General features: G+C 39.6%; 1 protein-coding gene across 1 annotated transcript in view; it reads left to right on the top strand.

The window, feature by feature from the left end:
• The first annotated feature begins 854 nt into the window (after positions 1 to 854).
• Positions 855 to 14,994, top strand: part of SEC24D (SEC24 homolog D, COPII coat complex component) — a 67,757-nt gene continuing 53,617 nt past the window's right edge. Inside the window, exons 1-7 of the mRNA XM_056855949.1 lie at positions 855 to 1,045; positions 1,505 to 1,631; positions 5,125 to 5,255; positions 6,876 to 7,157; positions 9,244 to 9,365; positions 10,083 to 10,194; positions 11,785 to 11,912. Of these exons, the coding sequence (XP_056711927.1) occupies positions 895 to 1,045; positions 1,505 to 1,631; positions 5,125 to 5,255; positions 6,876 to 7,157; positions 9,244 to 9,365; positions 10,083 to 10,194; positions 11,785 to 11,912 (1,053 nt within the window). The 5' untranslated portion in view covers positions 855 to 894. The remainder of the gene's footprint in view (positions 1,046 to 1,504; positions 1,632 to 5,124; positions 5,256 to 6,875; positions 7,158 to 9,243; positions 9,366 to 10,082; positions 10,195 to 11,784; positions 11,913 to 14,994) is intronic.

The following is a 14,994-nucleotide window of genomic DNA, read 5'->3' as shown; positions in this document are numbered from 1 at the left end:
ATTCCTGCAGATCAAAACTCTTAATCAGCCTTATATCTCTGTCCCAAAACCAGCCTGTAGTCAGATTTAAAATGGTCAAGGGGAAATAATACCTGGAGTTGCTCTTCTTCAGAAAACATAAATTTGAAACAGGTCTACAGTTAGCCAAGACCTCCTTGTCCAGTGATAGTTTCTTCAATAATGGTCTATGTAGTCCCTTTCAGGACCTTTAGGAAAACCACTTCTATCAAAGAGGCATTGATGGTATTCTGATCTGAGGAATCTAAATCCCTCTTTACAAGATTTTATCAACCATGAGAGACACAGATCTAAACTACAGATAGTGGCATTGACATTACCCAAGATTTTGTCATATCACATCTATTTCATTCCCCACCTATTTCTTTTTTTTTTTAAATGTGGCTTCTAAATATCCAGAAATATTACATCTCTAGACTACCCTAACAAATGTACCACTGCTGTCCTCATTCCCCAGCACAAAATTTTTTGCTATGTTCCTGGGAATGCCTGACATGGTTGTCAGCGATCACCTTGGCTGGGTTGTGGCATAGAGAAAGTGCAATACAGGTTAATAAAATTAATTCTAATAAACGAAAGTTAAGTACTGGCTCACCTATTATTCATTGAACTATGATGGCTACCCTCAGTTATGCTCACGGGCCCTCCAACCCAAAATGAGCCTGTATTAAGTCAAGTCTAAGAAATAAATTTGGTCATCTGCTTTCTTGTGTGAGGGCTGACAGAATATTTGTCTCTTGACTGCAGATGTTCTTGCATCTCGCTGTGTGATCTTAACCTGCGATTTCTACTGTTCAATCAGAGAAATAACGGGGATTAAATTTCTGTTTCAGATTTTTATGACTCGTTTGCCTTCAAAAAGGTAGTATTGCTGAAATGAATCAGCAAGGATATGTTGCAACACCTCCATATTCCCAGTCTCAGCCGGGAATGGGGGGATTTTCTCCAGGCTTTGGTCAACCTGCTTCTTCGCCTCTATATGGACACTATGGTGACGTAAACCCATCATCTTCTGCCCCTCAGTCAGGTAGAGTAACATTGTGGTTGAGATTATGTAAAGCTTGGTTGTTGTTCTCTTAATAGTATACTCAGGATAATATATCTTCTATGTGTTTATCTTTCTGTCTAGAATTTAATTTCTGTCTTTGTTTTAAAGTCAAAATTTTCTTCTTGGTTACAAAGAAATGCTGACAATTGTTGTTGAATACCAGGAGTCTCTTGTTTTCATGCTGAATTCAAAGTTCAACTTGTATGGCTGCAAAACAAAGACCAGTGAGCAATTCACAATCACTTATTTTTGTTCTAACAGAGTACTGCAGAAAGTTAGACGACACGGGTATTGAACACATTGTTTTCTGCTTTAATGGTGGAAAAGGGGCTAAATGGCAAATTCTCTGTGTGTTTTTCTTTAGCTGTTGCTAATGTATCCTTTAATGTAATGGCTTGTTATTAGCTCCATGTTCTTCACTACATTTTATTTATTTAGCTATGTCGAAAACAAGTGTGCCTTTTGGGCCTGGTGCTCCTGTGGGATCTCCACCTCCCAGTACCCACCAGTTTAACCAGGCCAGTCTCCAGAATGGACCCAGCAATACAGCACAGCAATCAAACAGGTGATCTTAAAAATAAATCGCAAAACAGGTTTTTATGTTTGTTTTTCTGCTGTTTTAGGATGGAAATATATGCTGTATGTGCCACTGAAAGTTGGTTTAGATCTATTAAGACCTTTCTATAGCTCTTAAGACGGAAAAGCAATGGGCCAGAGTCAGCAATGCATCTTAGACAGTTGACAACATTTGACCTCCATTTTCTTTATGTGTATGCAATATGAACTGTGTGGGCCTTTTCCCCTCTAGTGAAAACGACAGTATTCACCTTGCTACTCCTTGTAGTGCAAAGAAGCCAGTCTTCTGTTAGTAGATACAAGCCAAATAAAGTTATTGGCTTAATACATTTAGGATGGCTTATGTTATCCTGGGCTGGAAAAGTGGACATTTACATGTCTGTGTTGTAAAAATGATGGGGCATGCTAGACTTCTAATTGATCAGATGGAGTCCTGTGAGACTGGGCTGCTCATCTGTTGGTTGGGTGATCAATCCGCATTTAGTTACCTGATAAGTCCCCAAAGCAATAAGTTTTATTCCTGCATATGCGTTTCTTGCCATTTCAGACTGATGCTGCGGAAATGTGTGCTGCCCCCAAACCCTAGATTCATCCAACGCACCTTTTGTAATGCCATCTAGCTTTATAAACATTTGGGTAGGGTGGATACTGGTAAAGATAAACATAATACATTTTTCAGATAAATAGTTCTTCTGGCCCAATTAAACCCTTTGCTCTGGAATACCTGTTAAGAGATGTATGTATAAGTTAGATTAATTAAGGGGGGAAACTTGATTCTTTTATTCCTGGATCAAAAATTTAGATTAGAGTTCAAGGCCTAATTTGATCCATATGTTTTGTGCAATCTTAATGTGGAATGCATTCCCTGGATAGAGAATAACCTTTGACTTGCATGCCTGATTGAAACAGATCAAAGCAGGATGTGTGTGAACCATGAGATGAGGTTTAGTTCTATTTCAGTTCTTTGTTTCCTTTATGGCATCATCTGATAGTGCCAAGCAAGAGTTAACAATGTTACATTTTATGAAATTTACGGGCTATTAATATATGCTCTAGCATGTATCTTAGTTTTCCATCCTGGGAAAAGCCTCTTGAGCAAGTTTACTTATAAATTGAAGCCAAATACTTTTGGTGAATTAACTTTCATTCAGTCAGCATTGTTTTCCATCTTTAAGCCTTTTATCTTTAAGAAGGACATATGTAACAGTATTGTTGTGGTCTGTTTATCTTGGTAGATTCTCCCCACCCCCATAGCCTCAAAGTTTACCCGAGAAAATTCATTAGCATAACACATTTGTCAAAAATGGGTAGGAGGAAAAGCCTAGTTTAGGATAAGTTATTGAGGACCTAGCTGGTGAAAAACTGTGAATATGAAGAACATAGTTAAGAAAGCAACAGCAAACAACTAAAAGAAAGATGATCGCTGAATCATTAAGTAATATAATTTATTGCCTGACTGAGGTTAGTATCACTCCAGTGACCTAGAGAGGACTCCCAAGTTCAATTTTAATTTTCTTAAGAAAAATAGAAGATATTACTTAAGGCAGTGCATAAGGATTTGGAGAAGTTATGAAGTGTCCTGCACCATGCCAATCTGAGGCTAATCCAAAATTCCTTCAGAAGCAGGTAGGCTACAATCCTGTATGCGCTTATTTGGAAGTAAATCTTACTGAAATCTGCAGTACTTGCTTATGAGTGAATATCTGTAGAACTGGGTTCTGAACTGATACTTGTGGCCATTGCTAGCTCTTACCTTTTCACCCTCTTTCCATCCCCTGTATGGTACCGCTGTTTAAAATGAGTATGTCTGGTGGAAGGGGCTTTATCTGTCTGTTAAGAATCATGTTGTGCTGCCTGTCAGAGTTACATGCCCACAATATTTCAAAAAGATTAAATAGTTGTTTAGGAAAACTATGCCTGTGTGAAATGAAAGGGTCATCTTTACAACGGGGCACATAATTGCTCCAAGAAATTTCTTATTTCCCAGATCTTGCTGCTGTTAACAGAAGACTATGTTCGTGATAAGTCTTGCTATGTAAATAGTACCACTCATTGTTCTCTAAGGACCTGAACTAAAGGCACATGATGCAACAACAAATGATTGGTGCTTGGAACATAGATTTCATTGGATCCCTATGTATCTCCCCTTGAGTTCTTCAGAAGAAAAAGTGTGTTGCAAATGTCAGAGCTCCAGCTGGTGTAGAATGCTGCAGCTTGGCTATTATTGGGAGCTAGATGGACTCAGCCTTCCATCCTTCCGAGGTCGGTAAAATAAGTACCCAGCTTGCTGGGGGTAAAGTGTAGACGACTGGGGAAGGCAATGGTAAACCACCCCATAAACATAGTCTGCCTAGTAAACTCCATAATGTGACATCACCCTGTGGGTAAGTAATGACCCGGTGCTTGCAAGGGGGACTACCTTTACCTTTTAGATGACGCGTGCATATTACTCCCATCCTGCCTGTCCATCAGTTACCGGGCTCAATTTAAGATATGAGCTATCACATACAAAGGTCTTGATAGCCTTGGACCTTTGTATCTGCGAGACTGTCTGTCCCCCTATGCTCCACCATAACAGCTTCATTCATTGGAGCAGGGTCTTCTGCAGGTACCAACTTGCAAATGGGCAAAATCAACAACGGCCCATACATGTACCTTCTTCGTTGTGGCCCCCACCTTGTGGAATGGCCTGCCTCAGGAGATCAGGAAGGCTCCCGCTCTCATTATTTAACTATGCAAAACTGAATTATTCAGGAGGGGTTTTCTACACAAGCAATACACTTGCACTGTACTAAATGATTCACAGACTTACTAAGAAAAATTATTAGGAACTGTGGTCTAAACTAACTACTGTATTGAGCTTTTGTAACTAGGATCCTACTATGGAATTTTGCATCATTTAATGTGTCATGTTAATACTTATGCTTTGCTTTAGTTCTGTTTTTAGACTTCTGGTTGGTTCTACAACCCTAATCCTATTGCATTGTTTACTGAACAATCTGTCATTTGTATGGACTCATTCTGTGTAATCCTCTGAGTCCCAGTGAGAAAGGCAGACTATGACTAACATTAAAAAATAAGTAACATGCAAACAGACTTCCTTGATAGGTTTCCTGGCTGCTTTCATGTGTGTATCTATGCATTATTTTGTGAACAGAGCCTGTAGTCATGACTTTTTCAGACCTTGCCTTTTAAGTGTTAACTATGAAAAGAATATTATGTTGGGTTTAATCTAAAGTTTAGTCAGAGGAAGTTTGATAAGGGAATGAAACTGCTCTATCTCCCCCTTCTCACTTTTGGAGGACCCTTAGAAACAGCAGGGGGGCAAAGTAAACATCTGCAATGAGAGAATAAAAATTACTCCCCCCCCTTTCTGGTGCTGAAATTACTTGTGCTGGTGGGAAAATGATGTTTTAATCTATCTCATTGTCTTAGGCTTTGATTTACCTGAATTGTTATGTGATGCTACTTTGTCTTTTCAGGTATCCAGCCCCTCCACCTTCCTATTCCTCATACTACCATCCTTCACAAGCTTCTTATCCAAACAGCCCACCACCTTCATCCACAGCACAGCTAGCTAATCGGCTTGGCAATATGCAAGTAAACAGTTACAGTAAGCATTGCACAGTTATTTGTAAAAACTATTGAGTGATCATGAATTTTGGTATTTTTAAATGTAAGATAAAAAAATATTTTTTTCTTTCAGTCTTTTTTTTTTTTGCCTTAATCAAACTTGTGTGTGTGTTAAGGGCTGTCAGGTCGCTTCCAACCTATGGTGACCTCCAAAACTTCCTGTTGTTAACAGCCTTGATCAAACGTAGCGCAAACAAAATCAGTTTGCACAATTTTGTCATCTTCAGGTCAACATGATCTTTTTCAGGGGACTTGCAAATTACTATGTACTAGAAAAATTGTTTTTAACAGGGACTGCGTTTTGGAGAAGGCTAGTTTAATCTACTGAATGATCTTGAAATATGATATTCTAATCTAGACCCTACTGAGACAGCCCCAAGTTTTGTTAGGCTGTCCAGATACTGACACATAAAAGAGGATTGTAAACTGGAAAGTTATTTTCATCATCTCACTTTTAGTTCTTTGCACAAAGTTTCAAGTGCAAATTATTGATTGGTCAATAAATTCCTGCCATTACTGAGAAAAAAAATTAATTGTTTAAAAATCCTCTCTAGGAGGAAGTATATTTACCAAAACCTTTCCAGGGAGTTTAGATTTTGTGAGCTTTTTATCAGGAAAAAGTAGATTGTTGCCCCTTTTGTCGACCTAGGCATATAGATATCCTAACACAATCTTACATTACTATATGTGCAGTGATGGGCATATGAAACGGGCTTCCTCATTCATTTCAAATCCACACATGTATCCCTGTGATTTGTGGAGCTGCCCGTCAGTTGAACTGAACAGACAAGTATGTGCAATTAAGGGAGCTCTAAGTGCACAGCAAAGTTTTGGAGATCAACGATACCATGGGGCTCAGGTAGAATGTAATGACTTGGTTTGTGGAGGGAACTGTAAATAACAGCAATTTAAATTCATATTGAAGACGGAAATTTTTCCTAATCTGTTCTGCAAAATAACAGAAACTTACTACTTTTTTATAATACCAGTAAAGTAGTAATTTTAAAATGTGAGGTCTTAGTGATCCTTGTCGTATGGTTTAAGCTCTCAAATAAGGCCTTTTAATATGGAGATGTATGAAGCTGCCTCATGTGGTGTCAGACCCTTGGTTTTTCAAGGCCACTATTGTCTTCTCTGACTGGCACTGGCTCTTTTGAGTTTCAGAGGTCTAAGACCTTTCTAACTGGAGGTACCAGGGATCGAACCTGGGACCTTCTTCATACCAAGCGGATGCTCCACTGTTGACCGCTAGCCCATCCACCAAGCATTTTGATGAAAGTATTTTAATTTTTTTTAAATTGAGTTAAAAGTGTTAAGATTAGTAATCAAAGTCATACATAAGGTTATGGTAAGTTAGGATTAAAAAAAATATTGAAGATTGTGTTAAGTTAATATAAGTGATTTTGTACGAAACAGATAATAGCTGCATGGTACTCAGTTTGTTATTTCAAAGGTTTTTTTTTGGGTATGTGTATGCTTAATTATTAGCCAGTCTACTAACTTCTTCAGTAGATGTTTAGTGTATAACTTGCTTATGATATTTAGCAAGTTGATTGGTCGATAATTTGAGGGGGTGCTTAATTATTATGTTTTCATACAGGTCCCAATAGTGCTCCAACCCTTCTTCCTCCTCTGTCTTCTGGGCTCCAGCCATCTTTACAAGGTCCTCCGCCTCCATCACAGCCAGCGGCCTTGCCATCTGGTCCTCCAGGTTCTCCGCCACCAGCAAACAACTTGAACAGTCATTGCTCTCCACCTCCGCTCCCTCCAGGAGCCAGGCACGAAGGGATCTCTGGCTCTAGCCCACTGAATGCAAACCTGCTGCAGCAGCAGCAGCAACTCTCAAACCAGCCCTCGGGCCCTGGATTTCCTCCTCAGTATGGTGAGCTTGCATGCTAGTCTGAATGGAATGGCTACTTTGCAACGACCATTTTGAATCCTTTTTTGGGGGGTGGAGTGGCAGCTGGTAAAGCGATTTGGAGTCGATAAGGTGTAGGTTACACTTGCCTTTTCTTGCCTTCTCTGTTCTAAATCTCCCCTGCTGCTTTTTTTATATAAAAAAGGAAGCAACATGAGTGTATTAGGGTCTGGTGGAGGGAAAAGCAAGATGTGTGGGCAGTAGGAATGTTAAGGATGATTTGCCATGTTTCCGGAGATGTCTGTGTAATGCTACTACTATTTATTGGTCTTTATGCAATAACAAGGCAGTGAATATCTAATCCTCATATAGGCTAGATTTATCTCTCCTGCATAAATGTTTTTTTAAAAAAATGCAAACAGCTATGCCTTCTTTCAACAGTTATTTTGGTCTTTAGATTAGTTATAAGTAGATCAGGCAAAAACTTAGCTTGGAGTAGAAAATTCAAATCAGTTCATTACCAGTATGCTAGCAGTTTCCCATTTCCTTTCTAACCAAATGGCTTAAAAACCAGGATCAATCTGAATCAATGCTAGATTCCTGTGAACCAAAGTGGGTGCTGGACAGGCCAATGTAGTTGAGTCCAAGGCTAATTTTATGGTCTGAGTGCTATACGAGATGTACAGCAAAATAACCATAGGGAGATCTGTAGGCTGGACTGATGCTGGATGTTTGAGGAGCATACCACATTGTCTGTCTATGGACCAAGCTACATGTAAGTCACACGTGCACACCCATTTTTCCTGAGATGCTTAAGCAATTGTAGCAGGAGGGCAGATGATATCCATGTTGTACCTGTCTTTTTTTCCGTACCAGAACTTTTTTAAAAATAGGCTGGATAGAGACCCCTTTTGCAATCTGAAAAAAGCAAGGAGGAGGGAAGAATTCAAAAACCCTTTCCTTAGAGTTGTATTACTGATACATACCCTTTCCCAGCTGCTGGGTATTATGCTCAAAAGACCAGTCAAGAGTTTCTCCAGTCATGGAACTCCAGCATCACATGCAGTTTGGTTCTGATGACAAGTAAACTTGATGGAACATGGATATGAGAGCTTAAATGAGGCTATTCAGTCTTCAGAAAGCAAAGTGTGCTTGCTCAGCTGCAGTTTGGGTCAGTGCCATGTGGGAAGTGAAGAGGATTTGACCATTCCACCCCTTCTCAGTTTCTCAAATTGAAACTAGGCTTCTGTGCTTTTATTAGTGGTTTTAAAAGGTGGAAAGAAAGGTTTTATAAGGACATCTTTCCCCTTAAATCTGTAAAAAAAAAACTGTGGGAAGCCTAGTGTAATTAGCAAAATGGAGATGGGATTGAAGGGTCTGGACCCTTAGTTAATGCATTCACAGTGCAATCTGAAGCCGAGTCACTTCAGCCTGAGCTCATTGTTTCAAACTCATTGATTTCAGTGGGCTTGGGTTGCAGTTACTTTACATATGATTCCTCTATTAGTGAATCAGAGTGCCTTGCATCCAAAAGTTATCATCCTTCTTCCATCCTGTCTCATAAAATTCCATGGGGGTCATGTCTGTCTCGTCTGTGCATATGAGAATAGCCTCTTTGGGTGTGCAGATTGATAGCACAGAGCTAGACAAGGGAAATATATGTCAGTAGAGTGTCATTTGTGATAAAGGCAAACTATCTTGCCGTCTGATGGAACTTAGAAGAAGAGTTGGTTTTTATATGCTGACTTTCTCTATCACTTAAGGAAGAATCATACCGGCTTACAATCACTTCCCTTCCCACAACAGACACCCTGTGAGGTAGGTGGGATGAGAGAGCTCTAAGAGAACTATGACTAGCCCAGGGTCACCCAGCTGGCTCCATGTGTAGGAGTAAGGAAACCAACCTGGTTCACCAGATTAGCCTCCGGCGCTCATGTGGAGGAGTGGCGAATCAAACCCGGTTCTCCAGATTAGAGTCCACCCCTCCAAACCACCACTCGTAACCACTACACCACTCTGGCTCTCAAAATAAAGGCTTTAGCTTCCAATTTTGGAGAATTCAACATTTAAAAAAAACATTTGAATTTTGATATTCTTTTCACTTTTGAAGGTAACTTTGCTCCTCCCATGGCAGGGGCACAGTTTTCCTACCCAGGTGGCCTTCCCTCAGGCCCTGCACAACTGGCTGGACCACAACAGAAGAAACTTGATCCTGATTCCATTCCAAGCCCAGTGAGTAACAATTTCAGACCATGAGAATGGAATGATTAGAGTGGTGCCTAAAATAGATAAGTTGAAAATGTGAAGTTCCACATGATTCAGAAGATATGGGTTGGATCCAAGCAAGCAGAAAGAACTTCCTTTTGTGCAAGGGGTGGCCGTGGTGGTCCCACAGTTTCTTCATATTCCCTCTTCCAGTTGCTGCTGTTGTGCTGCATCCCAACAGAGACTTTTCATAGGGAACACAGGAACATGAAGTGGGAGATGGGAAAACCCAGTTTCCTAATTGCTGGATCTAACACAATGATATTTGTTTATTATGGTCTCTGTGATGACTTCTGCATGGAAGCTATCTGTTTATGTACTTCTTAAGTGCTGATTGTCAACCAAAGAGGAAATACTTTTCTACTATTCTTTGGGGAGGCTTATGATGCTGAAAGTGTTTACTGCATATGTGATTTGTTTGTGCTTTCCCTGTTAGTGAAACAGATTTCATTTCAAGATTTTAAATAATTTTGGGACCACCACAGACAAGGCCCTGCTTAGTAATCTCATAGATCTTTCCTTCTGAACCAAGGTTCTGAACAACAGAACAGCAAAAAAACTCCTATCTCCCAGATGTGCAGTAATGTGTTTAATAGACCAAAGACTGCTATAATATTGTAATGAAACTGAGAAAATCATAGCTGGACCCTGCTTACACTTAAAAAAATATATTTTATTTGTTAGATTCAGGTAATCGAAAATGACAAAGTTTCCAAGGGTGGTCAGCTCTATGCTACAAACACCAGAGGACAGGTTCCTCCTCTGGTTACTACAGATTGTGTGATCCAAGATCAAGGTAAATGTGCAATTACATTGAGCCTTTTTTCTGTGTGAATTTAATGTCTGTCTTGGCTGGCATATTCACATTTAATTTTTGCATTGCCTTTGTTAATTTTAAAGAGCACTTTTTTGGCTTCTTTTTTGAGCCAGGTGTGTATGTAGGATACTAGTCAGTTGAAATTGTTCTACAGCTGTGGGAATCATAGAATCAGAGTTGGAAGGGATCACCAGGGTCATCTAGTCCAACCCACTGCCCAGTGCAGGAAATTCACAACTACCTCCCCCCCACATCCCCAGTGACCCCAACCCTCCCCCCACCATACAGGATCCCACAATCAAAGCACTCCCGACAAATGGCCATCTAGCCTCTTCTTAAAGACCTCCAAAGACAGGGACTCCACCACCCTCCGAGGCAGCACATTCCACCGTCGAACAGCCCTCACCATCAGAAAGTTCTTCCTAATGTTTAGGTGGAATCACTTTTCTATTAGTTTAAATCCATTACTCTGTGTCCTAGTCTCTGGAGCAACAGAGAACAAGCTAGTTCCCTCATCAACATGACATCTCTTCAAATATTTAAACATGGCTATCATGTCTCCCCTCAACCTCTCTTCTCCAAACTAAACAAACCCAACTCCCTAAGTCTCTCCTCATAGGGCATGGATTCCAGACCTTTGACCATTTTGGTCGCCCTCCTCTGGACACGCTCCAACTTGTAAACATCCTCCTTAAATTGTGGAACCCAAAACTGGACACAGTATTCCAAGTGAGGTCTGACCAATGCAGAATACAGTGGTAGTATTACTTCCCTTGATCTAGACACAATACTCCTATTGATGCAGCCCAGAATTGCATTGGCCTTCTTAGCCACCAGATCACACTGTTGACTCATGTTCAGTTTGTGGTCCACTAAGACTCCCAGATCTCTTTCACATGTACTGTTGTCAATATGGATATCAATAATATGGATATATGGATTCCATATTCTTAATAATTCCATAACCTTAATATCCTTAATTGGCATCTTCTGCCAATATGACCTATTTGTTTGTCCATTTTGTTTGAATAACTGGGTTTAAGCTAGTATCGGTAGCAAAAAAGGCAAATGGGATCTTGGGCTGCATCAACAGAAATATAGTGTCCAGATCACGTGAAGTTATGGTATCGCTTTACTCTGCTCTGGTTAGACCTCACCTAGAGTACTGTGTTCAGTTTTGGGCATCACAATTTAAGAAAGATGTAGACAAGCCAGTTCGCTGGGGATGAGGGCGGGTTATAAATTTGAAAAAATAAAATAAAATAAATAACATGTCCAGAGGAGGGAAACAAAGATAGTGAGGGGCCTGGAGACCAAGTCCAATGAGGAAAGGTTGAAGGAGCTGGGTATGTTTAGCCTGAAGAGGCGAAGACTGAGAGGTGATATGGTAACCATCTTCAAGTACTTGAGATTTGATGAGGATGTTTGGTTACTGAGCTGATTTAATTATTTTGACTTTTGATTTTTTTGTAATGAAGCCTTAGCTACTTTTATAAGAGGGTGCTGAAGAGGAAGGCAAAGTGTTATACCTTACGTTCATTTGTTTTGGGTTTCTTTTGAATGTCTCAGGTCATGCCAGTCCTCGTTACATTCGATGTACAGCATATTGCTTTCCGTCATCCGCAGACATGGCTAAGCAGGCTCAGATTCCACTAGCTGCTGTCATCAAACCATTTGCCAATGTTCTCCCAAACGAGGTAAGCAAGGAAACTGCAGCTTTTGTTCCGAAATTCAGGTTTTTACTAACTGTGTTTATACTGGTATCACAATGATTAGTATCTTAAAGAAAACTACAGATTTTTTTAGTAACCTTCAGCAAAACAGCCACATATATTTTGTATACAAGCCATTCGTTTCTAGCACTGTGTATGTCCAGGCTGGTACACAAAGATCTCTCAGATACTTGCAGATATATCTAGGCTATCCTTGGAAAACTGCAAACTCTTCTTTCTTGAGACCTTGGATCATACAACTATTAAAAGGCCTTTGAAACAACAAAATATGTGTAGGCCTTTCCCACCCTTCTAGTGCTATTGACTAACTTCCTGGGTTGAGCCAGTATCTGCCATGATGTTGGCTACAGTCAGCCCAGTTGAGAGTACTATATATAGTCCCATCTGTTAACTATAGGTAGAAGAAGAAAGTTGTTTTTTTATATGGCGACTTTATCACTTAAGAATTAAACTGGCTTACAATCACCTTCCCTTCCCCTCCCCACAACAGACACCCTGTGAGGTAGGTGGGGCTAAGAGAGCCTGACTAGCCCAAGGTCACCCTGCTGGCTTCATGTGTAGGAGTGGGGAAACAAACCCAGTTCACCAGATTAGCCTCCGCCGCTCATGTGGAGGAATTGGGAATCAAACCGGGTTTTCCAGATCAGAGTCCACCGCTCCCAACCACCGCTCTTAACCATTATACCACACCATTTACCTTTTCTTGGTAAATGTGGACAAGCCTGATCTCTTTACACTGTGGCTAATAACTGTCATGGCAGTGTGGGTTATGTATACATAGCCTCTGCCTATTTTTGTGAGAATTCTATTGTGATGGAAGGGTAAAGAAATTTCATTGGTCAGGGAACAAGTCAGTATTCACAATTCAGGAGCATCCTCTGAAATGAATGGTCATGCCCTTGCAAAGGGGCTCTAGCCAGACCTACCAAACCTGTCGTCATGTACCCTTTTCAGCAGACATCTTATGGGGTTGGGTTTCAAGAAATCTTCGGGTTGGTTAGAGATAATTGCTGTTTAGTTGTTTAGAGAGGTTGCTAACTGTAATGTGAGTTTGTACTTGTTTTTAAATTTGATGTAAGCTACTTTGAGTCCCGTTGATTGGTAGAAAAGTGGGATATAAATATTTTAAATAAACGTAATCTTGTCTATATTGATTTATTAGTTCAGACAATATAGTTTCTTTTCATTTTTTCCTACCCCAATAGGGATGATCTATGAAGACTATTTATAGTTTTTGGAGAATACAATATCATTGTTTGACATAATTTATTTTTAGCAAGCCACTGCTTTAGCAACAGTCTATAAAAATAAATGCTAACAGGCTATCATGTTAGGCCAAGCACTCTGCAAGTTTGTTTTGGAGATGTATGAATCTTTGCCAAGCTCGGATAAACCAGATGATCTTTGTTTAACATTTGATGTTGCTTGCTACTAATATTATCTGTGCTAGAGGTACAAATTGCAATGTGTGAAGCTTATTTCAGTTCCAAATAATATGTGCATGTGTGTATTTTTGCAGTATCTGAAACAAATGTAGGTGGGTGGAAAGGTGGCATAAAATGTTTTAAATAAAATCAATAAAAAGTTACTGGCTGGTGAAAAGTTAAATAGGCATTTTATTAACATTTTTATTTTTAGACTATTATAATGTTTTAATCAAGGTTGTGGGTAACTGTATCATCTGTACTTGTGTGAAGTAATTTTATATGCATTAGACTTCGTTTTTGTTTTAAGATATTTAAAATGTTAAATTCTTTAAAAAAGGATTTGAGTGGCAAAAGTTAAAGAAAACTGATAGATTATTAAGTTTAGGTTTAAGTGGCCTGTAGTTGTAACTTTGTCATAAACCAGCCCATATCATGTTCCACTAATCAAATACTAGAAGCTGAAGATTTGGAGGGTCCTCAAAAGGAAGAAATCTAAAGTGTGAATCAGGGGGTCCCACAAAGTTCCCAACTTAACCAAGGTTTCCTCTTGCATTGTCACATTTGTACCCAGCAATCTAGATGATAAATGTATGGTACTACCAGGTATCTGCTCTAGTTTGAGTATTTTTCTAATACTACTTACTCCATAGCTCCCTCTTTATAATCATAACGGAGGTAAGATTGCTTCTTGCTTATGTACTGAAATCAGAAAGGTGCAGCATAGTGGTAAGAACATGTTATAACCCAGTATAATAATCAGATAATTGCAAATAGTCTACATCTTTGCAGTTTATGATGCCAAACCAATTTGATCAATGAAGAGAGAAAAAATTTAATCTATGAGGAATGATACCTTCAATCTGTCCTTGAATGTTTCATCATCCAGCATCAATAGAAGCTGGTCATAACATGCAACAAAGAATCTTGGAAACTTTTTTTGAGCTCTACCTACATTCAAACTAGTATAAATAGTTACCACAAGAAAAATGTCTGGATATGGGCCCTATAGAGGAAAATATGAAATGAACGCATTTGAAAAAATAGGACACCAAAATGTGACTGAGTAGCATATATGTGAGGAAAATGTTCCTATAATATTAAAGATAAAATATTAAAGATGTTAGAATGAAATGCCTGCTTATACAAGGTGATTCTACGCTGCATACAGTGGATTGTATCCAACCAGCTTTTTGCTAGTGGAAAATGAAGGATTCCCTTGGACCACCAAAAGGCTATGCTGGGGTTTATGGGATCTAGATGTACAAAAGTCACATGTGACATCCCTTTTGCATATGGGATGGCAAGGAGAGAAATTGGGTGAGAGAGAGTAAAAAAAGGGCTGGATCCAACCTTTTCTACATACATTAACACGTGAAAACAGGGTTTTGCTTGTGCTCACAGATGCTGTACCTAGATTTGAGGAGAAATGGCCTCCCTGTTCGTATTGGGTATTGTGGGTTGGGGTGGGGCTGGGTTAAATTTATCAGCCAGTCTTTCTACAATGTACCTACTCTGTTTGCACACTGTGGCGTGGTCAGAATTGTGTTGGCTGAGTCATAGTGTCTTTGCTTTATATTTTTGTAACCTCTTGACGGTATGATATTTGGACTAGTTAAGGC

This window comes from Euleptes europaea, chromosome 9 (genome assembly GCF_029931775.1).
Source record: "Euleptes europaea isolate rEulEur1 chromosome 9, rEulEur1.hap1, whole genome shotgun sequence".
NCBI lineage: Eukaryota > Metazoa > Chordata > Lepidosauria > Squamata > Sphaerodactylidae > Euleptes > Euleptes europaea.
This window is presented reverse-complemented; position numbering and strand designations above follow the sequence as displayed.